The 26,371-nt window shown below is 42.9% G+C and overlaps 1 protein-coding gene across 6 annotated transcripts in view; it reads left to right on the forward strand.

The window, feature by feature from the left end:
- dnajc16 (DnaJ (Hsp40) homolog, subfamily C, member 16) overlaps window positions 1-26,050 on the forward strand; it is a 42,074-nt gene extending 16,024 nt beyond the window's left edge. For 5 of the 6 annotated variants that reach the window (XM_038821695.1, XM_038821693.1, XM_038821691.1 and 2 more), the window contains 10 exons: window positions 2,289-2,393; window positions 3,790-3,948; window positions 4,504-4,634; window positions 5,232-5,415; window positions 8,387-8,575; window positions 11,887-11,963; window positions 15,435-15,515; window positions 20,246-20,359; window positions 23,645-23,812; window positions 24,510-26,050. In XM_038821695.1, the coding sequence (XP_038677623.1) occupies window positions 2,289-2,393; window positions 3,790-3,948; window positions 4,504-4,634; window positions 5,232-5,415; window positions 8,387-8,575; window positions 11,887-11,963; window positions 15,435-15,515; window positions 20,246-20,359; window positions 23,645-23,812; window positions 24,510-24,945 (1,644 nt within the window). In that variant the 3' untranslated portion in view covers window positions 24,946-26,050. The remainder of the gene's footprint in view (window positions 1-2,288; window positions 2,394-3,789; window positions 3,949-4,503; window positions 4,635-5,231; window positions 5,416-8,386; window positions 8,576-11,886; window positions 11,964-15,434; window positions 15,516-20,245; window positions 20,360-23,644; window positions 23,813-24,509) is intronic. The other variant, XM_038821696.1, reaches the window with a different exon arrangement.
- The last annotated feature ends 321 nt before the right edge of the window (window positions 26,051-26,371 follow it).

Below are 26,371 nucleotides of genomic sequence, written 5' to 3' on the forward strand. Positions count from 1 at the left end.
CAGGCGCGGAATGTGGCGACTAGGGGCTTTTCACAGTAACTTCATTGAAGCCTACTCGTGACAATAAGCGATTTTCATTTCATTTTCATTTCATTTCATTAATGTCTGGTGTGATATTATGCTTTAGTGAAGTGTGTATGTGGAATATTTTACGTCATGGGTACCCGGTACAAGAGGGTCATAAGATACAAAAATTTTACAGTCTTGTCATCCTATAGTTAGTATACTCCTCGCTGAATTACATCGTCACCTCCTACTTATTAACAAAAAGGATACATGGTGATGAACCATTTTGATAATTTGGGAAATTGACCACAATGAAGCATTAAAATTGGAGGAATTATCCAAGGGTCAAAAAGCCCCTCCCAAATAAATTAAAATATCGGTTAGCTGGCTGCTTGTTACAAAATATACTGAAACAATTGAGAAATTCTGACAAACTGCTTTGATTGTTGAAAGATCATTAGAATTTAGGGACTTATGTGACCTATAGAGTCTCATTCTCCAATAGACATAAATTTCATACTAATAATGTATACTCTGTGATGAAGCCAATTGAATGTACAATGGGGATTTGTCCAATTGATGCAGATGCCAAGATTATTCTGGGTCAGTTTTGCACAGTGTTTGAAAGGAAAAACAAAAGGCAGACTTGTATTTATATAAATAACATTCTTTGTAACCTCAGGGTTTCACAATGCACCATGCAACCAATGTATTATAGTCTCTTGTAGGAAACATGGCACAGCAAGATCCCATGAACAGGACTTGATTAATGACTGAGTAATCTGTTTTGGATGTATTGATATAGGAATAAATAATGGCTAAAACATCAGGAGAACTCCCTTGTTTTTCTTCAAATAGTACCACAGGAGCTTCTTTGTCTACTTGAGAGATAGATCAGACTTTGGTTTAACATCTCACCCATAAGAGAGCACCTCCAACAGAAGTACGCAGAAGTGTTGTGGGTTTGGAAGATGCTGTATAGGAGCCTTTGTGAGCTTGTGCAGTGTATCTTGTAGATGTTATACACTGTTGGTACTGTTTGTCGATAGTGGAGGTAGCGAATGTTTGTGGTGGGGTGCCAATAAAATTGGTTGCTTTGTCCTGAATGGTGTCATGTTTTGAGGGGTGTTGGAGCTGCACTCATCCAGGCAAGTGGAGGGTAATCCATCACACTCCAGACTTGTTGAGATGTTGATAGTGTGGGATTCAGCAATGGTAATGCCACTGAATGTAAAGGAGAAATGGTTAGATTCTCTCTTGTTGGGGATTGCCTGGCACTTTATGGCATGGATATCACTTACCACTTGTCAGCCAAAGTCCGGATATTGTCCAGGTCTGTCTGCATTTGGACTTGGACTGCTTCAGTATTTGAAGAGTTGTGAATAATGCTGAACATTGTGCAATCTTCAGTGAACATCCACATTTCTTCTTTTTTAAATTCAGAGTACCAATTATTTTTTTTTCCAATTAAGGGGCAATTTAGCTTTGCCAATCCACCTAACCTGCACATCTTTGGGTTGTGGGGGTGAAACCCACGCAGACACTGGGCGAATGTGCAAACTCCACAGGGACAGTGGCCCAGAGCTGGGATTCGGACCCGGGTCCTCAGCGTGCAGTCCCAGTGCTAACCACTGTGCCACGTGCCGTCCCTTCCTTCAGCTGATATCAAGTGGAGTGAAGCGAATTGTCTGAAGACTGACATCTGTGATGCTGACGACCTCCAGAAGAGGCCAGAGATGGATCATCCACTCAGCACTTCTGGCTGAAGATTGTTGCAAATGCTTCAGCCTTATCTTTTGCATTGATGTCCTGGGCTCCCACATCATTGAGGTGGGGATATTCATGGAGCTTCCTACTCCAGTGAGTTGTTTAATTGCCCATCATCATTCATGACTGGATGTGGTAGGACTGAAGAGCTTAGATCTGATCTGTTGATTGTGGAATCACTTAGCTTTGTCTATTGATTGCTGCTTGTACCATCACCAGGTTGATACCTTGTTTTAGGTATGGGTGGTTGTTGCACCTGGCATGCCCTCCTGCACTCCTTCATTATGTTATGTGCTCAGGTCTCGACAGTGGGACTTGAACTCACAACCTACTGATTCTTGAGGTAAGAGTGATATCACTCAGCCAAAGTTAAAGTTTGGATTTTCACTTTTTGCATTGTGATAATGGGGTAGCTTGGAGTCAAATCAAACTAGAATACAACAACAGGGTAATGGAAAATTGGGCTACAGTCTCCCGGGATTTAAAAATGTAACTAGATTGTATTACATTTTTAGGTAACCAACAGGAATTATATACGTTTCTTGTCTGCATGGGAGCACGACAACAAGCCTCGTGCATTAATATTTCACCAGAAGTCTGCAGTGCCATTGTTGTACAAGGTAATGCATCTAAACCACTTGTGAATTTCTGTGTCTAATGATGAAACTGTGGAGTTATATATTGCTTTCATTTGAGCCAATTCTTCACCAGAATCAGTGAATTTCTGTTATTTTGCAATCCTTCTGTAATCTTCCTTTTACAATATACAGTCATTGTGACACGGAAGGCCACTCGGCCCATCGAGTTAATGCTGGCTTTCTGCGTAGCTATCCAGCCAGTCCTACTCCTCTGCTTTATCTCTGTAGTCCTTGAAAAAATGTTTTTCCTCGAGTGCCTTCCAAGTCTCATTTTTGAAATCATTGTCTTTGCTTCCACCACCTGCATCGGCAACAAGTTCTGATCATTAGCAGTTGCTGCATTAAAAAGCTTTATCACAGGGCAGCACGGTGGCGCAGTGGGTTAGCCCTGCAGCCTCACAGCTCCGAGGTCCCAGGTTCGATCCCGACTCTGGTTCACTGTCCGTGTGGAGTTTGCTCAATCTCCCCGTGTTTGCGTGGGTTTCGCCCCCACGTCCCAAAAGATGTGCAGGGTAGGTGGATTGGCCATGCTAAATTGCCCCTTAATTGGAAACAATTAATTGGGTACTCTAAATTTATTTTTAAAAATAGCTTTATCACATTCCTCCTTCATCTCTTACTCGAAATCTTAAAATCTGGGTGGCATGGTGGTGCAGCGGTTAGCACTACTGCCTCATGACGCAGAGGACCTGGGTTCGATCCCGGCATCAGGTCACTCTGGAGTTTGTACATTCTCCCCATGCCTGCATAAAAGATATACAGGGTAGGTGGATTGGCCACGCTAAATTGCCCCTTTTTGGGGGAAAAAAAAACTGGATACTCTAAATTTAAAAAAGAAACTTATTGCAGTAATGTTATCAGAGCTTTAATAAACACCATTGGGGGAAAAAAATCACATGTATTTAAATGACGACCATTGTTAATGAACTATAAAAATTTTTAACAACTAATCTTTAGCCACTGGAAAACTTTCATTTAACCCCTAAAGCATATTTTGTTTAAATTAAAATATGCAATATTTTAGTTTTAAAACGTGCTTCTTTTCTGTAAATCAATTGATTTGAGGTGTTTCTTTTAAATGGTTGTTATAGAATTTTTCATATTTAAATGCAAATTATTATAATTACAGAGCAGTTGCAGATCTGCTGGATCTTTAGCTCCCCATATTTTTTATTTGAATCCAACGGTGTGGGACATTCAGTATCACCCTCAAATGCTTGACCTCCAGTGCCTAATGCAGCTGAAGGAATATAGTGTGAATATCTGCCATAATGTTGTTTTTAAGTGCAATTCACTGTCTGGGTTAATGCAGATGGAGATTGTTGGAATTCATTTATGTTGCTATTCTGACTTCTGACATAAACTTTTCTTTCCAAAGCTGATTGCCTTCCAGTTCAAAGATTATGTTAAGTTTGGTTCTGTGGAGACTGGGACAGGAATGACTGAGGAAATCCTGGCTCGTTACACTATAAGTGGTTCCACCTCAACCATGATGATTTTTAAGGAGAATATAGACAAACCAGCTGATATCATTCAGGTGTGTACCATATATTTTTATTGAGTATTTCTATTCAAGGTGGGGAATGATAATGACTGAGAATGGCACAGCTTTATCTGGGATTGTAAAGCAAGGGCTAAGAATAGTCCCAAACTTTGCTTCACCATAAGTCTAAAAAGAATTATCTTTTGCTTTCACTGCCATATCCAATGAATGCACTATCGCCAAAAAGAAAATTCGTCATTTATTTTCACCACGTTTTCTTGCCTCTCCTAAAATGCTGACACTCCCTGGACTATAACCCCATTGGCCTTGACTTACTCTGGTTTCTCGCTCATGTGACTGTTCTTTATGTATGAGCCAGCGCTGTTCTCTTCCCTCTGGTTGAGTGTTGACATTTACTATCCCTGTCTAAGCTTACAGAAGAAAAATGGCAGAGAATGACTCTGGACGGGAAGCCCAACAAGAATCAATGGCTTCAGCAGGGACTTGGAGAAAATGGTAGCGGGGTGGAATTGTTTTGTTAAAAAAACAGATGCATCTGTGTTCTTGGTGTTGGGAAAGTAATTGATGGTTTTGAATAATTTCTTACAGGCCAAAGGATTAAAGAAACAAATAATAGATGAAATTATTTCTGCTAACAAATTTCTATTGGTCCCTCGTCTTACAAACCAGAAACATTTTGAGTACTTATGCCCTCTGAAACAATACCGTCATCAGAAAAGGTAACCGACTCATCTCGCAGCAATAATATGTTTATTTTCTTCTCATATTTACATAAATTTGCCTGATGCTAGTTGGAATCTCCTACTAAAGGGTGCTAAGAATGGCAGCGCCTATCTTTGTGCTGGTTCCCCGGCTCCATCTCGCCTCCAAGCCATTTTCTCGTAGGCAGAATGTGAGGTAGCCTAATCAATTCAGCCCCTATTAATGCCTGTTAATGGAGGATGCCTAGGATTTTCCAGTCGGCCTCCTGGTTCCTGGAAGGGGCAGGGGAACTTCAGTAGCCTGGAGGTGGCCTCCCAGTGGCAGGTTGTGGAGGGGGATCATGGGTTTCATGCTGATGCTGCCTGCCTGAGTGCAATAGCAACCACAAGCCACCCCACAGGTGCTGTTGAGAGACACTATATGTAAATCAGTATCATTCCCGTAAATAATATTGCTGATGGCAATGCCCAGATGACAAATTACTGATGTGACTAAAGGAATGTATTTATTTTGTGTACTTTGTTTATTTACAGCATCTCACATAAATTCAATTTTCATTTGGTAATTCTGTCCAGACATAACGGGTGGTTGATTTTACTTGTAAATTTCTGTAGATATTGTGTCCTGCTAATAATTCGAGAGAAAGATGGGTTACAGGCTGCATACCGCTCCTTTGTCTCCTTTGCCTCCGTGAATACTCAAGAGTCTCTGAGATTTGTTTATGTCTATCCCGAACGTCAACCAGCATTTGTTAATGCCTTGCTACCGCCAACACTGAGAAACAGTCCTACAGCACATGTGAGTAGAACAACCTTTTTTGTGTCTACTTTTAAGCTGAGATGCTGCTTGATCCATGGACCATATTTGTCATTTCCTTCTGCATAGTCGTTACAGAGTACGTAACTACAAGCATAAAGTTAACTGCCCAACCTCTCATTTTATACTTGATTAGAAGTGAAAAATAATGAATACTAATGTGGCGGAGGAGCACAATTAATGAGTTTTTTTCTTTTTAGCAAATTTAGAGTACCCAATTCATTTTTTACAATTAAGGGGAAATTTAGTGTGGCCAATCCACCAACTCTGCACATCTTTGGGTTGTGGGGGTGAAACCCACGCAAGCACGGAGAGAATGTGCAAACTCCACACGGAATGTGACCCAGGGCCGGGATCGAACCTGGGACCTTGGTGCCGTGAGGCAGCAGCTTTAACCACTGTGCTACCGTGCTGCCCCTAGAGCACAATTAATTTATCTGGGATTCCTCTGTCAGCACAGAGATGTGATTTGTTTGAAATAAGTTGGAAACAAAATAAATTGTCAGAGAAATGCTTTAAAAAAAATTGTCCATTAATATCAGTAATTAACTGTGTATGCCAATCTATCAGTAACGGTATGTTTTTAAGTTTGTTGTCCTATACATCATCTATCACATAATTTTGCTGGCGGATGCACTGTAAAATTAATATTTATACGGAAAATAAAGGGTCTCTTCTATTTGAAGGAGATTTATGTGTGGAAATTGATATTTTGTCACAATGTATTTTTCATGTTTGCCGGAGGGTATGCTTGAACCATTTCGCTGGTGACGGTGAAGCTTGTTTGTTGTTTAGAACAAATTAGCTTGAAATGGTAGAAATGAATATGCTACAAAGAATGAATAGGGATCATTCAAGCTTCTTGGCTTGTTCTACACTGAGCCGATTGCTTGAAGTTTTCTTTCTAGGCAGATCATCTCTGACCCTATTGAGTAAACTCCGAAACTAAGTCAGAAACTCTTTTTAGTCCAGGCTAAGAGTGAAAGAACTTACATTTTCACAGCATTTCTCATGTCTTTACGATGTCCTAGAATGCTTCACAGCCAGCAAAGTATGCTTGAATTGTAGGCACTGTTGTAATATATAATTAGGGGGATTGAGTTTCGGAGCCACAAGGTCATGCTGCAGCTGTACATAACTCTGGTGCGGCCGCTCCTGGAGTACTGCATGCAGTTCTGGTCACCACGTTATAGGAATGATGTGGAAGCTTTGGAAAGGGTTCAGAGGAGATTTACTAGGATGTTGCCTGGTATGGAGGGAAGGTCTTACGAGGAAAGGCTCAGGGACTTGAGGTTGTTTTCGTTAGAGAGGAGAAGGCTGAGAGGTGACTTAATAGAGACATATAAGATAGTCAGAGGGTTAGATAGGGTGGACAGTGAGAGTCTCTTTCCTCGGATGGTGATGACCAACACGAGGGGACATAGCTTTAAATTGAGGGGTAGTAGATAAAGGACAGATATCAGAGGCAGTTTCTTTACTCAGAGAGTAGTAGGGGTGTGGAACGCCCTGCCTGCAACAGTAGTAGACTCGCCAACTTTAAGGGCATTTAAGTGGTCACTGGATAGACATATGGATGAAAATGGAATAGTGTAGGTCAGATAGGCTTCAGATGGTTTCACAGGTCAGTGCAACATCGAGGGCCGAAGGGCCCGTACTGCGCTGTAATGTTCTATGTTCTATAATGTAATACTTTGGATGCAGCACAGTGGCTAGCACTGCTGCCTCACGGCGCCAGGGACCCAGGTTCAATTCCAGCCTCGGGTGACTGTGTGATCTGCAATTTCTCCCCGTGTCTGTGTGGGTTTCCTCTGGGTGCTCTGGTTTCCTCCCACAGTCCAAAGATGTGCAGGTTAGGTCGATTGGCCATGCTAAATTGTCCCTTAGTGTCCAAAGATGTGCAGATTAGGTGGGGTTACAGGGATAGGGTGGGGGAGTTGGCCTCATTCAGCACTGTAAGAATTCTATGGTTCCAACCAATGGAATCACTCAAATAACTTAAATATTGCATTATCTTCCATAGTTCACAGCTCCCCTGGGACAGCGCGGTAACACTTTTGCTTCACAGCGCCAGGGACCCGGGTTCAATTCCCGGCTTGGGTCACTGTATGTGCGGAGTCTACACCTTCTCCCCGTGTCTGCGTGGAATTCCTCCGGGTGCGCCGGTTTCGTCCCACAAGTCCTGAAACATGTTCTTGTTAGGTGAATTGGACGTTCAGAATTCTCCCTCGGTGTACCCGAACAAGTGCCGTAGTGTGCTTGTGGCACTAATAGAGATAATTATTATTAAAAGCTACTTAGCCACTTGTTTCTTGATCCTCTGGTTCAGTATAGAAGTCCTTCCAACTTCCAAGTCCGTTTCTTCTCTTCCAAGTGTCAGAAAATGTAACTTTTTTTAAGGGGCAATTTAGCGTGGCCAATCTACCTATCCTGCACATCGTTTTGGGTCGTGGGGGTGAGACCCATGCAGACAGGAGGAGAATGTGCAAATTCCACATGGACAGTGACCCAGGGCCGAGATCGAACCCCGATCCTCAGTGCCGTGAGGCAGCAGTGCTAACCACTGCACCACCGTGCCAGAAAGTTTTATCCTGCAGTTTTAGAACTTGCTAAGCATGGCTTCTTAACCAATTAAAGTTTTGTAGAATCATGTCATTGCTCTTGTTTGATAACCCATGCCCAATATGGAGTTTAGCACTATGTCTACTACACAGAAATCATCAAATCTGAATTAAATAAAAGAAGATATTACAAGAACAGGAAAGAGATCTTTAGTCCCTTTGTCTTAGATCAGGCACAGAACTGCTGGCTCTGAAACTGGTGAAGGACTACCCCTTGACTTTTTCAATATCCTATACCTTTATTTCACTGCACTTCATGCATTGCCCTTTCACCTTTTATAGAAGTCATTTTTAAAAATGCTTACTGTTTCTTTTTCCCCAAAAAATCTGAATAGATTGTGACTTTACAGCAAAGCAGCACTCCAGGGAAAGTATTCTTTAAACTACTTGTAAATGAATGGAATGGGAATGAGGATGACAAAATGCAACTATTTAATGAGCTGAATCAGTTAACAGGAATAGGAGGCCACTCATTCCTATCGCATGATGTTGTGTTACCCGAGCTGAATGATGAATTTGCTCCAGTAAGTATTTTTATTATTACCCACGCAAATGATTGAATTAGTCTCTGCTACATTTGTAGTTATCGTAAGTTGTTGAAACACGAAAACCGAGACGACAATGGGGTGAATTTCCCAGTCCCACTCTCAGCGGGAATAGACGCATGCGGGACAAACAATTGAACGGTCAGTTTACCTCTGGCAGTGATTTCCGCTCCCAGTGCAGGCAGAACCGGAAAGTCCCAATATCTTTGCATCATCAATTTTTCAGTTAGATCAATGTGGAAGTAATGAGCCAGATTCTTCTGCCAGGTAAAATAGATGATGGTTAAGATTCCCTAAGGTTGGGTAAATGTGCTGTAGCCAGGATTGCCACCGGTGTTTGGACCTATTCCTAGAGCTTCTGCCAGTTGACAGATTGGAGGTTTGCAAATGTTATTGAGTCTACTTCAATGGTTTGATTACTGATCTCCCAAATTTACACTACATGGCATATGGAGAATGGTCTAAAGCAGTGCATCTCAAACTATCTGATGTGGCGGACCGGCAGTTTTTTTTTTCAATGTGCCAGGGACCGGTGAGCGAAACAAGCCAATCCAAGATTACGGTCTCTTTCTTTTCTGGAAACACTCCAAGTACCGGCAGACGATGGCTCGCGTACCAGCACCGGTACGCGTACCACACTTTGAGAAGCACTGGTCTAAAGGATATGAATGAATAGGTTGTTCTTGACAAATTAGCTGCTTCCCGGACACAATTTAATAAGTCATGATGTCAGTCCATTCCATCATGGCATCATCACAAAACGGGCAGCTCCACATCTAAATGCATGTTCAGGGTGAGGTGTTGGGAGGTGCATGCTGCTGCTAATACAGTGCTGTTACCTGTCACATTTAGGCCAGTGCCAGGAATGAAGATAGAGTAGAAATGGATGTGGGCTTGAAGATCCACGTTATCAGATTCTGTCAGTTTTAAAGTTAATCTGACCATTGTCTGCGGGGAGACCATGGGGAGTAAGAAATTGAAAGAAGCTACAGTTATCCTTAATAGGGAAGCATAGAAACTAGGAGCAGGAGTATGCCATTTGGCCCTTCGAGCCTGTTCCACCATTAATATGATCATGGCTGATCCTCGATCTCCATGCCATATCCCTGCTTTCTCCCCATACCCTTTGATGCGATTCAATCTAAAAAAAATTAATGCCCGGATTCTCCCATCATGTGGGTAAGTGTTGACGCCGGCGTAAAAACGGGAGTGTTTTACTCTGGTGTCGACAGGCCTTTTGCCGCCCAATTCTCCGGGCCACAGGGGGCCAGCACGGCGCTGGAGCGGCCCACGCTGCTCCAGCTGCTGACCCCGGCATCAACTAGGCACCGCGATGCGCAGTGGCACCGGCGCCAACACGCACATGCGCAGTGGCACCGTTCTCCGCGCCTTCCCCGATGCCAAATGGGGTAGGGCTACAGGGGCCAGCGCAGAAATAAGGAGGCCCCTTACCCGAGAGGCCGGCCCACCAATCGCGGGCCCCAATCGAGGACCAGGCCACAACGGAGGCCCCAACCCCCCCCCCCCCCCCTGACCCTTTAATGCCAAGGTCTCGCAGGCTCAGCATATTAGAACGGTGCCGGCAGGACTCGGGGGTTTTTTGTAACGGCCGCTCGGCCCATTCGGGCCAGAAAATCGCGGGGGGGCCACGTAGAGCGGCCCCCAACCGGTGCCGCACCAATCACAATGGCGGGAGTCGGAGAGTCCTGCCCTATATCTTTAGCTCTGTTCTCTCTCCACAGATGCTGTCAGACCTGCTGAGATTGAGTATTTTCTGTTTTGTTGCTAAAAAAATTATATTTCTCTTTCATGAATCCTCCATGAAAGACCCCATGAACTTTTAAAATGGTGAGATTTCAGAAAATAAATAGATGCAACATATAAAAATGCTTTGAAAGTATTGGGTTTATAGGACTAGATCCAGTTGAGTTAAAGGATTTTCTTCAACTCGCATTTTGAAAGTGCAGTAACATGAACATTCAGTAGATTTTACACAACCCCAATGGCGTGCAGTCGAAAACTAGAATGCTTTTCCGGTCACCAGTTGCACTTCCAGTGATTGTTTGTTCACCTAGGAGATTCCCAGGCAATCCCGGGAGGGATGGCAATCATAACGGTAGTACTGAACGTAGGGATGCTTTCAGTGCAGTTCTTGGGAGATGAATCCTTCAGGAAAATATGATGCTGTGACTTTCATCAGATCACTACTTAACTGATAATTTGTGTAAACAGAAAATGCCTGCATTTAATTCAGCATAAAATTGATGAGCATCCCTCCTTCACCCTGTTTCTTCTTCCGAGCAGCAGGGTGTCAGTGTTTAGCACTGCTGCCTCACAGCGCCAGGGACTCAGATTCAATTCTGGCCTTGGGTCACTGTCTGTGTGGAGTTTGCAATTTCTCCCATGGTTTTCCTCCAGGTGCTCCGATTTCCCCTCACAGTCCAAAGATGTGAAGGTTAGGTGGAATGGCCATACTAAATTGCTTCTTAGTGTCCAAGATGTGCAGGTTAGGTGGGGTTACGGGGATAGGGTGGGGGAGTAGGCTTTGTCGGGTGGTCTTTCAGAGGGTCAGTGCAAACTCAATGGGCCGAATGACTGCCTCCTGCACTGTAGGGACCCTGTGTTTTCTGAGTACATTATCCAAGTCCATTTGCTGTTTGTTTCCTAATTAATTATGTTGGACTGTTAAGGTTTGAAATTACACAACAGAGATGTTAGTGGAAGAAACTACTGGATAATTTTAAAGTTTTAATGTTAGCTGATCAATAAATAGAAACCAGTAAAAAAAGAGAAAGTGAACATCTTCAAAATTACTCATCTTAATCAGTAGTGTTCTACCCAATATTAAAAATTCAATTATTGAACTATAGTAAATATAAGAAGTTTAGGTTTATCCTGCTGCATATTTTTTTCATTTGACCACTTATCATTCTCCACGGTCCAAGGTTTTGGATTAGTGAAGAGAGGTACAAAAAACCCCACCTATACATGTGTGAGTACATTGTTCAGTTTGAAAATAGAAATAAGGGTACATTTACATGTGAAGTTCAGATTAAGACTTTTTTGTTTCAATTTGATTCATCAAGAAATGAGGTACATTTAGCACACTGACTTTATCGTCACTAATTCCTCTATTTGGAGTTTACATGTTCAGTTATGACAAAGCTCCAAACACAAGCTGCAGTTGTGGCTATGGGATGACCTTTGCGTGCCTGTTCGTCAAGAAATTGTAGTTTTAATGCATGTTGGGCTGTCAGATAACATTTGAACTCCCAATGCTCTCTCTGCAGATGTTCTTCCTTCGCTGGCTGTATTCCATGACAGATTATGCATCTCAAATCTGGGAATCTGGGTTCACTCAGAACTGGTATGTACCTGGTGTCAATGCCAGTCATCACTAATGTAGCTTGTTATACCCTGATGCCGAGAGCCACAGAGTTGTTAGAAATTGAGTAGACGACAGGAAGCTGTGAGGCAGTTTGTAGAGCTAAACCGTCAAATTCTCTAAACCTGGGGCAGCACGGTGGCAGAGTGGTTAGCATTGCTGCCTACGGTGCTGAGGACCCGGGTTCGAATCCCGGCCCTTGGTCACTGTCCGTGTGGAGTTTGCACGTTCTCCCCGTGTCTGCGTGGGTTTCGCCCCCACAACCCAAAGATGTGCAGGTTAGGTGAATTGGCCACGCTAAATTGCCCCTTAATTGGAAAAAATAATTGGGTGCTCTAAATTTTTTTTTTAAAATAAATTCTAGAAACCTGAAATAACATAAAATGTTGACAGTTCACCACATGTCTTTGTTACCTCTAGAATTGACTATTCCAACACAGTCCTGGCTTGTCTCCTACATTCTACCCTCTTTAATTTGTAGGTTATCAAAAATTCATTTCCTGTGTCTTAATTTGCACCAAATCCTGTAAACCCCTTCACCTCTATGATAGCTGATCTACAATGGCTCCCAGTATCGTAACACCATGATTTTAAAATTCTCATCCTTGTTTCACACTCCTCCAAGACCTCATCCCTCTGGCCCCAACAATCCCTTGAGATATCTATGCTCCTCTAATTTTGTCCTTCTGAGCATCCTTGATTTTTTAAAAATAAATTTTGAGTACCCAATTATTTTTTTTCCAATTAAGGGATAATGTAGTGTGGTCAATCCACCTACCCTGCACATCTTTGGGTTGTGGGGGTGAAACCCACGCAGACACTGGGAGAATGTGCAAACTCCACACGGACAGTGACCCAGAGCCGGGATCGAGCCTGGGACCTCGGCGCGTGAGGCCGCAGTACTAACCACTGTGCTACCGTGCTGCCCTCTCCACCGTTTTGTTCGATATTTTAGTTGGTTAGATTATTTGCAGCCCTGTTGGACTTTTGTTTTATGGTTGTGTTTAATGTGTAAATATATAAATGCCTCAATATTTGTCAAAAAAAAAATTCTCCAGAGTTAGTGGGTGTGCCTTTATCTGCGAGGGTCCCTAAACTCTGGAATCCACCCTAAAGCCATCTACACCTCTTTCTCTCTTTCTTCCTTTAAGGTGCTCCTCAAAATCTGCCTCTTTGAGCAGGTTATTGGTCACCTGCATTAATATTTTCTTACATGGGGCAGCACAGTGGCCTAGTGGTTAGCACAGCTGCCTCACTGCGCTGAGGTCCCAGGTTCGCTCTGAGTCACTGTCCGTAGGGAGTTTGCACATTCTCCCCATGTCTGCGTGGGTTTCGCCCCCACAACCCAAAAATGTGCAGAGTAGGTAGATTGGCCACACTAAATTGCCCCTTAATTGGAAAAAATAATTGGGTAATCTAAATTTATTTTTAAAAAATATATATTTTCTTATGTGCCACAGTTTCAAATTTTGCTTCGTAACACTCCTGTGAAGCAGTTTAGGATTTTTAACACATCAAAAGTGCTATGTAACTATAAGTTGTTGCTCATCAGGGTCTGAAAGAGGAAACTGGTTGTGAGCACACTGATTCTACTTACTGTTTACACTGTTTGTACGTGAACAGGAGTAGGACATTCAGCCCTTGGAGCCTGCTCCACCATTCAATAAGATCATGGCTGATCTGTGATCTAACTCCATATACCTGTCGTTGGTCCATATCCCTTAATACCTTCGCTTAACAAAAATTTACATATCTCAGATTTAAAATTAACAACTGATCGAGATCAATTGCCATTTGTGAGAGTTCCAAACCTCTCCCACCCTTTGTTTCCTAACATTTTGTAAAGCTGCAGAATAACTTCTGCATCCTTGTACCCAGTCCTCTAAATATAAAGGCCAGCATTCCACTAGCCGCCTTGATTACTTTCTGCATTTATTTGTGGTATTTTAAAGATATGTGCACCTGAACCTCCAGGTCTCTGGACATCCACTGAATTTAGCTTCATACCATCTAGAAAGTACCGTGATCTACCCTTTTTTTAAAATCTAAAATAGATAACCTCACACTTGCTTTCATTGAAATCCATCTGCCACAGATTTACCCATTCACCTAATCTATCAATATCCGTTTCGTAATTTTATGCTTGTCATCTGCACTGTCTACAATGCCACCTAACTTTGTGTCATCAGCAAATTTGGATATATGACTTTCTATGCCATTATCCAAGTCGTTAATGAATTACGTGAACAATTGAGGGCCTAACACAGAGCCTTGAGGGACACCACTAACCACATCTTGCTAATTTGAGTACGTACCCATTATCCCTACTTTCTGTCGCCTGCCACTCAACCAATTTCCCAGCCATGTCAGTAATTTGCACTCAATTCCGTGGGCTTCTTAAGTCTTTTATGTTGGACTTTATCAATTGCCTTCTGGAAGTCCATATAAACAACATCCATAGATATCCTCCTGTCCACTACTTAGTCACCTCTTCAAATAATTCAATGAGGTTTGTCGGGCATGACCTATCTGTCATGAATCTATGCGGATTAACTGAAAATTTTCCGAGGTTTTCAGTTACCCTATCCTTGATTATAGACTCCAACAAGTTCCCCACCAGATGTTAGGCTAATTGGTCTGTAATTCCCTGGTTTTCCTCTTACCCCCTTCTTAAAAGGATTTTTTCAAATTCACTGTCCAGAAAATGGGTTAGAGGTTTTAATAAAGACATGGGGAGTCCACACAAAGTAAAATAAGAACAAATTTTTATTTACACAAACAATATATACACTACCCGGTAGATTCCTACCAAGTTCTTGCTTGGTTGGTGCCTTACTGGCCAACCTTGGATACACTGGGTAATTGCGATACCCCGCCCCTAGTGGGGGTGCTCGTACTCTGCAAAGAGCATGGGGAAGACGAGAACCAACCCATAGATCCCTTGTGGGATATTACAGAGGTTCTGCAGTATACCATGCAGGAACAAGTGCTTTTGTCAAGATGTTTAATGCTTCTTGTAGTTTGGTGCTTTAGTGCTGGTAGCAGTGCTGCTGGGGAACAACTGGGTGTTTCATGTCAGAGTTGCCCTGTTATTACTGCTGCTTGGTTGCCCTGCTGTTCCATGCAAATTCTCTGCTGGGATCAGTGCTATTGCCCTGCTGTTGCATACTGAGGTATTGCTGCTATTATTGCAAGCCATGATTTAAGTTGTTTCTTTGCCGTGTTAGAAAAATTGCTTTCACTTGCCCTGATCATTTACTGTTGTCACACCCAAAGGACTTGGCTCATGAACTGAATGTTCTGTATTTGGATTCTTTTAACTGTTCCATTTTGCTCAGTGATTGTGTTAAGTTTACTGCGTATCAGCCGGTCAGTTTGTTTCCATTGTTACTACATGTTTGTTGTTTTATTACCCAGCAAGTGATTGAACACTGCTCACTTTTTCTGTCCCAGGAGGGAAATGATGCCTTTGATTTCTCTACTTTTCTCTGTGGTTTTCATTCTGTTTGGAGCATTCGTCATTCAAGCCTTTGGGTAAGAAACATGAACTTTCATATCATAGATTAACAAATAAAAAAAATCAAGCTGTTCCATTCGAATTTGAAAGATAAAACTGTTGTTTTCATGTTTTGAGTGAAGAACTGGAAGTTCTAAGAAAGAGTCTCTGCTTAAAAACGTGAACCTGTCTTTTCTCTTTGATGTTGATGGACCTGCTGTGTTAATTTGTCTTTTTGAGGGGGAGGGGTGATGTCTGTAGCTTCATGCAAAAGTGGATGTAAGATATGTGGTTGGTTAATACCGAAGTGTTGCTTGGTGATAAGAGGCTTGATCTGTTTATATCTTTCCTCAGTATTAAGAACATAAGAACTAGGAGCAGGAGTAGGCCATCTGGCCCTTCGAGCCTGTTCCGCCATTCAATGAGATCATGGCTGATCTTTTGTGGACTCAGCTCCACTTTCCGGCCCGAACACCATAACCCTTAATCCCTTTATTCTTCAAAAAACTATCTATCTTTACCTTAAAAACATGTAATGAAGGAGCCTCAACTGCTTCACTGGGCAAGGAATCTATAGATTCACAACCCTTTGGGTGAAGAAGTTCCTCCTAAACTCAGTCCTAAATCTACTTCCCCTTATTTTGAGGCTATGTCCCCTATTTCTGCTTTCACCCGCCAGTGGAAACAACCTGCCCACATCTATCCTATCTATTCCCTTCATAATTTTAAATGTTTCTATAAGATCCCCCCTCTTCCTTCTAAATTCCAACGAGTACAGTCCCAGTCTACTCCACCTCTCCTCATAATCCAACCCCTTCAGCTCTGGGATTAACCTAGTGAATCTCCTCTGCACACCCTCCAGTGCCAGTATATCCTTTCTCAAGTAAGGAGACCAAAACTGAACACAATACTCCAGGTGTGGCCTCACTAACACCTTATACAATTGCAACATAACCTCCCTAGTCTTAAACTCCATCCCTCTAGCAATGAAGGACAAAATTCCATTTGCCGCCTTAATCACCTGTTGCACCTGTAAACCAACTTTCTGAGACTCATGCACTAGCACACCCAGGTCTCTCTGCACAGCGGCATGCTTTAATATTTTATCGTTTAAATTAAGTGGGAGGCTGTCCGATTTGGATGCCTCATTTTCCAAATAGTCACAGATCATGTGGTCAAAATGCCATGTCTGACTTCAGGTTGACAACAAATAACACATATTGGTGCCTGCAGCTTTCTATAGTGTGAGGTCCGGCTTCCCAGTTTGGCTTTGTCCCCGTAACTACTTAATTCATCCACGTGGCTGTTCGTTCAACCCTAAAGCAGGGAAGCAGCTGCTGCCTTGCTCTCTGCCTTGTCACATAACCAGTTTTCTGCCTCATCTTGAGTTCTATTAGTACTTTTGTGCATAACACTTCAAAAATTGTCACCTACCCCTGGGTGGGTAGGGGTCAAAATTCTAAGAATCATGGTAAACACCACCTTTACAATGGAAGCAGTCAGTTTTTGATGAGGTTTAGGGAAATATGTTATGATGCACAGTTGGTTCTACTTTGCATTCCTCAAAGATGCTGAATGTATAGCAAAAGAAGAATTTGAGCCGCCTGATGCCTCCAGTAGGATTTTTCTTACACCTAGTCCTCCTGTTCTGTTCTACCATCTTGTTTCTCTTTCTTGGGTAGCCTCTCGATCCAGAATGATTTTCTTCCACTCCAGTTCTATGGGTTCTGAGATGGGTGATACGTCCAATGCGTCATCCACAAACTCAGCCACTTGCAGGGCAGCTGGTGCTTGGAAGGGTTGGGTCTAACTTTGGGTAGCAATGTCAGTGTCAAGGCTCCCGAGTTTCCGAGTCTGGTGCTCAAGTCTGTCTTTGGGGTCCTAATGTTCTAGGTCCCTAACTTCATTTTGATGAGTGGAAGATTCCTACCTGTGATTTTCTTCTTCAACATGGGATATCTTGTTCACTCAAGCAGCAGCAGATATACCTGCTTAGAGAGGTGCTTTTGCTAATACTGCAGATATTAGTGGATGGATCCCAAAACAACAATGAGCAGTAGGACCGGTAGGCAACTATGAAAAGATGTCTTTTCCCACAGGTAACAAAAGCAAGAGCCCTCAGCTTATGATTCCAAGACCACGTTGATGCAACAGTCAAGAAAGCCCAACAACGTGTCTACTTCTTACAGAAGCTAAAGAAATTCAGCATGTTTGCATCGACTCTCACAAACTTCTACAGATGTACCATAGAGAGCATCCTATCCGGATGCATCACAGCCTGGTATGGTAACTGCTCAGCCCAAGATCACTAGAAACTGCAGAGTGTGGTGAACTCAGCCCAAAGCCACCCTCCCATTGATTCTGTCTACATCTCAAGAACAAAGAAAAATTACAGCACAGGAACATGCCCTTCGGCCCTGCAAGCCTGCGCCGATCCAGATCCTCTATCTAAAACTGTCGCCTATTTTCTAAGGATCTGTATCCCTCTGCTCCCTGCCCATTCATGTATCTGTCTAGATACATCTAGACATCTCCCACTGCCTCAGGAAATCAGACAGCATTTCAGAGACCCCTCACATCCAGGCTTTCTCCTCTTCTAGACCCTTCCATCAGGCAGAAGGTACAGAAGTCTGAAGACCTGCACATCCAGATCTAGGAACAGCTTCTTCCCCACAGTTACAAGACTCCTCATCGACTTTCCCTTGGATTGATCTGTTCCCTGTAAGAACACTATTCACAACACCCTTTGCTGCACTTACTTATGTACTTGCTTTGTTTGGCCCTTGTTCCGCACTGTAACCAGTCACTATTTGTCGATGTACTTGGTCGATTATCCTTGGCCACAGAAAAATACTTTTCCCTGTACTTCGGTACATGTGACAATAAATCAATCAATCTCAAGGGCTTAGGCTGTTAAAGATCAATGATTTATGAGCACTGGTTTTACATGCAGGCAATGTCGGATGTGTCTTTTCTCATGGTGCTTTTGACCATATAATTGGAGGAGTCCAGAAATTGCATCTGCAGTGCAATGGGAGAGGTAAGACTTGAAGTGTGGAAGACCCTGGTGACAGGGCAGACCAGGAAACCAAGGTAACCTCCAGATTCAACTATTCCTATCCTCTTATTCCATCCCCTATAAACTTGAGCTCAACCAAAGCACCGTTACCTATATCCTAACTTGGAGCAAGTCCTATTCACCCATCACCCCTGTGCTCGCTCACCTACATTGTCTCCTGTCCAGTAACGCTGTGATTTTAAAATTCTTATCCTCATGTTCAGCCTTTCACATGGCCTCACCCCTACTGCCTGAACTTGGTAGTGTTAACTCTGTCTGTGCCCTGGGCTCTCTGAACTTTTTCACCTGCCTGACAATAATGCAGAGAGCTTGAATTACTCTACAGCAGATTTCCTCAGTTTGTTCAATTTAGTTCCTTCGGTTCAATTAAGATAGTTGGAAACTCCAGACCTTGTGTTGGTTGAGTGTTTTCAGACTGCTTGTCCACCACCATCATTCTCAAATGAGTCACAATTTTCTCCAGTTAAACACTGGGAAGATCAACACCATTTTGTTCAACTCCCTGATTCCATGCTACTTCCGCAGCCGTAGTCTTGTGTTGAAGCAGATTGTTGACAAACTAGGTTTTATATTTGACTCTGGACTCAGCTTAATTTTCATCTCTATATCCTGTCTATCACAAATAAATGCCTACATCACTTGCCTCCATGTATGCTTTTAAGCATCCACATCCAAGATCAGGTCACCACCAGAGACTACTGCCCCTATAATTTCCATGCTCTCCTGGTCAATTTTATTCCACACCAAGTCTTGCTCACCTCTCACCCCTGTTCTTGGACGCAGAACCCCAACCCCTGCCATTTACCAGTTCCATCCTTCATGGTCAAAGTTCTCAAGTTCCATACCTCCAATTCAACAAACTTGCCTGAATTATTTGTCTGAGGGGTGGGCATAATGGACCAGCTTGTCTTGTCCTGCCCAAGTGCTTGTGATCCCCTGATCAGGCCTTTTGTACATCCTGTCTTTCCTTGGTGGCTATGCCGTCAGCTGTTCAGATCCCACATTGTCGAATTCCCTTTGTGAACTTCCCTCCTCCTTCTGTAAGGCCCCTTAAAAACGCAGCTGATTGCCCAAACTTCCTCTTGATGTTGGCTTAATGCTTGTTAATGGTTAGATCACACCTCTGTGAAGTTCCTTGGGACATTTTGTACCTTTTTTTATTTTAAATTTAGATTACCCAATTATTTTTTCCAATTAAGGGGCAATTTAGTGTGGCCAATCCTGCACATTTTTGGGTTGTGGGGGTGAAACCCACGCAGACACGGGGAGAATGTGCAAACTCCACACGGACAGTGACCCCGAGCCGGGATCGAACCTGGGACCTCAGCGCCGTGAAACCACTAGGCCACCGTGCTGCCCTACGTTTTGTATTTTTAACCGTGCTCTATAAATTAAGCTGTTGTTCGAAGGTTCTTAAAGTGTAATTTGTTGCAGTGTCAGGAATATGATTTTTGAACCAAACTATTGCAGATGTAACATGTTCAAAGCATGTGCGACATATTGAGGTTTGTCAAGTGTATTTGAAGCAGGCTACGTTATTTATACACACTGATTTCCTGTGCTATTGCACATGGGATTCGAGACCAAATAGCAAAACATTAATGCAATCTGCGAGGTGGAGAAGTGCACTCCTGAGATGGAGAAAAAAAGGTTTCTTCAAATCCATGTAATTGCTTTTTAAAATTTCAGGGAACCAAATGACTTGGAGAGCAGGTCTGATTCTGAGAAAGAAGAAGAACCAGCAGCAGATAAGGTTCAGGAAGCATCAAAGAAGCAGCAAATCAACACCACCAGGAGTTCAAGGTACAGCCATCTGAGCAGTTAAGCTCTACGTTCGCCTGCATTCATTTCTGTTATCTCTGAAATGCAGCACTTGGGGAGTATTGGCCTCATTAAACTCAACCTACCACTCTAAGTCAGATGGATTCAGTTTTGTCTCCTAAGTGACGCCCTTTACAGTCACACACTTAGATGCTGTGGCCATTTCGAAAGCCTGAAGCTGAGATACGTAAGCACAAGAGGTGCACAGAAATATACATTGGGCAGGATATTCCGCGCCCACCGTGCCATGTTTTGCAACAGGGGAGGCAGCCCACCATTGGCCAGTGGCCACATACGGCGAGACTGGAAGATCCGCTAGCAAGAACAGCCGGAAACTTCCGGCCATTGTACACATACCTCAGTGCTGTTCATTGGTCCTTGATGGGAATGTTTTACAGGGCAGATGAGAACAGACACGGCGCCCATTCGAGTTGATTAATCTGTTGACACTCCTTTTCTAAGTAGCGCATAAAGAATGTGGGGGCGGAAATCTAAATGGTTGAATTCATGTGGAAGGTAAGATCTTCCACATGCAACTCTTTTGTATATTCATTTATTACCGCTCTCTGCCCTTGGGAAGGTCACGTTAGCCACCGCTTGGGCGGAACGTGGCGCAGTGGTTAGCACTGGGACTAGACACTGAAGACCCGGGTTCAAATCCCGGCCCTGGGTCACTGTCCGTGAGAAGTTTGCACATTCTCCCCGTGTCTGCGTGGGTTTCACCCCCACAGCCCAAAGATGTGTAGGGTAGGTGGATTGGCCACGCTAAATTGCCCCTTAATTGGAAAAAAATAATTGATTACTCTAAATTTATGAAAAGAATGTTAGCCCACGTTTTGAGCCGCACCAGCCAGTGGTTGATTTACTTCATGGGGCTCTGTGCTAGCTTCATTTTTGAACCCTTCCCTCCCCACCCCCCGATCTGAAGGCTAAAGACAAGAAAATGCCCAAATTGATCGGTGCTTCTTCACTTACAAAACTTGCCTGTATCATGGAATGATTGATGCATCTCACTCAGCTCTCGCATAGATCCAGTGTTGGGGATGAATTATCAGATCCTGCACAGAACAGAGTGAAGAACTAGACAAGAGTGGAGAAAGGAATTCAAAAGAAATAATGAAACCGGGAATTTCTTGGTTTCCTATCATTCGGCTTGACGTCAAGCCTTCAATCATAGTAATGGAGAATTGTTTAAATGAGGGTTTAAATCACGTGTCTTACTGTCACTTCCAATTTGTCAAATGCTGGCCCTTTAAGTGTGATTCAAGTTTTGACAATACCACTGGGTTTCAATCTTCATCCTGTCTCCAAGATGGAATAAGTTTTTAATAAACAGATTTTAGGCATCCTGCATAGTTTGTTGTTTTTTTCTGCACTCTGTTCAGAGAGTTTGATAGATTTTTGTTTTGCTTGACCTCACCCCACACTCTGGTATTGCTGGTGGGTTTGACCATCTGCTGGGCGCCGAGGACCGGGGTTCAATCCCGGCTCTGGGTCACTGTCCATGTGGAGTTTGCACATTATCCCAGTGTTTGCGTGAGTTTCACCCCCGCAACTCAAAGATGTGCAGGGTAGGTGGATTGGCCACGCTAAATTGCCCCTTAATTGGACAAAATTAGAAAAGAGAAAAAAATTTGACCATCTGATTCCTTGTTACCCAGAGATGTTGCTGATTCCCAGTTGTGCTATCGTGGGTTTGACACACACTATGTGGTCAGCTGAAATTGCTCAGACACACACACACACAAACACAATGACACTGCCTGTCACTTCACCGCTACCCAAGTCAGGCTCTCACACTCCATTTCCACCAAAACCTGGCCTACATGTTAATGATTTTGACCCCCTACGGTTTAACCTAATCTGCCCAGTTTTTGTATCCCACCTATAAAATATAAATGATACACCAAGACAATAGCAATGTCCCAACCCTGCACTGTACGGCACTCCAGTTTTCTAACAGGCCACTTGTGAATAAGCTGTATTTGCACCACTGTGCAGACTGCAGCTCTAAGCAGCCTTGTTTCCTCCTCTACAGCAACTTCCCAGCTGTTCAGCTCCAACTGACTTGAATGTTGCAGCAAAAAGAAAGTAGTCATTGCAGAATGCGCTTTGGAAGTTAAGAGAGCAAAGGAAGCAGCCCGATTTACCGTGCCTAAATCTGTGCATTTTATTATTGGTCAACCTGCCAAGTTTTATATTTGTGGGAGTTTCTCCAGATTTTTAGAATATGCTTTTTTACATCCACGTTTCAATAAATGTCCCGATGCTTCAATTTATATTTTTAGAAACTTATGTTTGTCTTAAGTATTAGATTTGAAAAATGATGTGCTGGCCCGCTAGATAAATGCACAGCAGATGTAAGTAAAGTGCAACAACACTGAATCTAGACAGGCAACACTCATTGTAAATACTGCCTTACGAACTGCAGTGAGAGTACTATATTTAGCCTCTGTGTCCTTCAGTCCATGGAATGGAATTCATGTGAAACCTGAAACATCAATGTGCTTCAAATTTAGACTGGCAAATATCTCTCGGTAAATATCTGTATTTTAAATGTGATATTTTAATCCCACCTACTGTGTTTTGGGGGCCCTGTGCCAAGGGCAGCACGGTAGCACAGTGGTTAACACGGGTGCTTCACAGCGCCAGGGTCCCAGGTTCGATTCCCGGCTTGGGTTACTGTCTGTGCGGAGTCTGCGTGGGTTTCCTCCGGGTGCTCTGGTTTCCTCCCACAGTCCAAAGATGTGCAGGTTAGGTGGATTGGCCAGACTAAATTGCCCTTTGTGTCCAAAAAGGTTAGGTGGGGTTACTGGGTTACAGGGATAGGGTGGAGGTGTGGGGTTTAAGTGGGGTCCTCTTTCCAAGGGCCGGTGCAGACTCGATGGGCCAAATGGCCTCCATTGTAAATTCTATGACACGGTGTGTGATTCTTTGTAAATCTGCCCCTGACTGCAGCCTCTCTGATGGCGTTGTTGTCAAAGACGGAGTCCCATAATTTTGACATTTGAATATCAAGGGGTATTGTCCTTCATGACATTTGTTCTTGAGACTTGCTGACAGGCAGGGATTACTCAAGCTGTATGTGAAGGATGTACCAGCCTCCCCGGACAGGCGCCAGAATGTGGCGACTAGGGGCTTTTCACAGTAACTTCATTGAAGCCTACTCGTGACAATAAGCCATTTTCATTTTCATTTCATTAACCGACTTGAAGAATGAAGAAGACTCCACCAGTTAATTAATGAACCCTTTCTTTACTCCAATAGGTCCCCTGAACAAAGTTTTGTGGAAGTGACTGAACTGACTTATATCAACTATACCAGCAATCTTGTGCGGCTAATGCCTGGAAACATGAATGTGCTGGTTGTGGTTACTGATGCTACAAAGAATGCTTTAATTCAGAAGTTTGCACACGAGGTCTATCCTGTTACCTGGTAAGTGCAGTATGGGATGTGGGGTGGAGGAAATCACATGGAAACTTTTTTTTTAAAGTAAATTGAGGGGGCCCAATTCTATTTTCCAGTTAAGGGGCCATTTAGCATTGCCAATTCACCTACCCTACTCATCTTTTTGGGTTGTGTGGGGTGAAACCCAACATGGAAACTCTGCTGTGAAATGATGGTGCATTATTGAACATCAGAAGATCTTGGGTTTAGACCTTGGGCTATATTGCATTACATAATCACAGATAGTGGTAAAACCTAATTAAAAGAATAATGATGACAATACTACACTCCACAGAGAGATTCTCTGGGTTCTCGTCAAAAACCTTGAATGTTAGTTTTCACCCACTGTTTAGATGGGGAAAATATCAAAATTCTGCAAAGGATTATTAACCATTCTGTTTACAACAGCTAATGATTGAAAAGACTGTTGAAATAATTCAACATGTTCATCTATCAATCGCTAATGACTAAAAATTATGGAAATGTGCAGCTGACCTGTCTGTATCTGAAGATTAATTTTGTAAGGGATAGATGAAACACTAACCTGGTTCTTTACAGGTGTAGGCAGAACTTGGTTAAATGTTCAACAATTTCTCATATTCTTATTTTGTTGGTGAAAAAACTGATTTAAGTTCTGTGCATTTATCAAACTCTGAATATTTCATTTTTGTTAATTTTGCATCAGGAACAAATCACTACACTTCTCCTTTTTGAACTTATCGAAACATCACAGGTGGCTTGCAGATCTGTTAGAGTTTGCTCAGGATCCTGCCCGAATTTCCAGTGTACAAGATGAAAGTTGCCATAACCAGAACTACATTGGCTATGTGTTGGCATTAAATGGACACCGGAAGTACTTCTGCCTGTTTAAACCTGAACTCTGTAATGGAACTGAGAACAGCAGCACACAAAATGGCTTGGAACCAACAGAAGGTGGGAATGGGCCAGACGAGGGAGCTCCTGCAATGGAAACAAACAGCCCACTTCAAGCTCGACGCAGCTCCAATTCATCTGTGAAACGGACCAAGCAACTGCTCAACAGACTTAACCTATGGATGGACAGGCTGCTTGAAGGGATTCTGCAACGATACTATGTACCCTGTTGGCCTGAGCTTCACTGATATTCTGTAGTTCTGGTAGAATTTTATGCTGAAATGCACCTGAGCCACACATTGGACAGAGCAGGAATATACAGCTCTATTTTATTTTTCCAGAATATTTTCTCAGTCTTGTTATTTAGATCTGTGATGCAAGGAGCCAAGTGAAGTGAAGCAAAAGGACCAGGTGAATCAACGGGTTAAAAAGCTGTGTTCGCACATTGCCTGGATCGAAAGAGATAATTTGCACAACAAACGAGGGAGCTGGTGAGTGAGCGAGTGGAATTTAAAACCAGATGGGATACTGGTAATGATATGAAGGAGTCTGAGTCATTGTTTTCACTAAAATTTGCATACTACTTGAATTATTGTACTGTACCTCAGTTCAGTTGCTCTGATCCTACCTTCCCTGTCTTACTCCAGTATGAGAATCTGTCGTTGACTTGTGCATGGTATATTTTGCCACCATATTTTGGGGAAGAAAAACAGGTCTCAGTCCTCTCCTCCCAAAGACATTGCTGGGAAGAGAGGGAATCAAAACCACACCCCTAATTGAGTGCAGGTATCAGACTTTCCTGAAGTCAAGTGTAACGTAATGAGTTAATTTCGATTTTGCTGCCTAATGTGCTTCTCAGCCCATTCCGAAAAATTATAATGCGATTTCGTAATAGGTCAGAGCAGGGATTGAACTTCTGATCTATATGGCCTAGTGCAACACTGGTAACTTCCTTCAAAAGTATAGAGAAGCATATTGCAACCAACATTTAAAAAAAAAATTTTTTTTTTTTTTTTTGTAATCCCAATTGCAGGAGACTGGGTTAAACATTACAGAGGAATTTCTACAAAGCAGGGTTCAGATACACAGTTAGTGTCCACTAGATTAGATGAGGTTCGAGCAGACTTAAACTATAAATATTAACCAGTGAACTGAAATAATGTACACTGCACCATTCTGAAACAACACTTTGCTGTGTTTGGTTGCCGAATACCAGTTTCTGATGCAACTAATATAAACTGTATTTAATGTATTTATTAAATGTTATAAGTTTAGATTTATTTATAGCTGGCTTGCTGCCTGTATATTCTGTCACAGCAAGAGAGCAGAATTTGAAATAAAGGCAAGAATGACTAAAACTGCATGGCATGTTGATAAGCATCTACTAGGGAAGAGCAGGGAAGAGACAGCCTAAAAGATAACTGCATCAAAATTGGTCTGCCCACCTCTCCCTTTTCAGTTGCTAGTCGGGTTACTAAGACCCCGTTGTGGTCAGGGAAACGTGCTCATTTCTGGCTGTAATTGCACTGCCTGCCACATTGGGCAAGAACAAAAAATATGCTTTGGGTACTCTTGAAGCAAGCATCTGGTCCTTTGCCTATCATCTGTTTGACGTCACCTCTCCCAAGAATGGCTCCCAGGACACCAGCTCCACTTGGGGAAACCAGGCCAAGA

The sequence above is a fragment of the Scyliorhinus canicula genome, chromosome 16 (genome assembly GCF_902713615.1).
Source record: "Scyliorhinus canicula chromosome 16, sScyCan1.1, whole genome shotgun sequence".
NCBI lineage: Eukaryota > Metazoa > Chordata > Chondrichthyes > Carcharhiniformes > Scyliorhinidae > Scyliorhinus > Scyliorhinus canicula.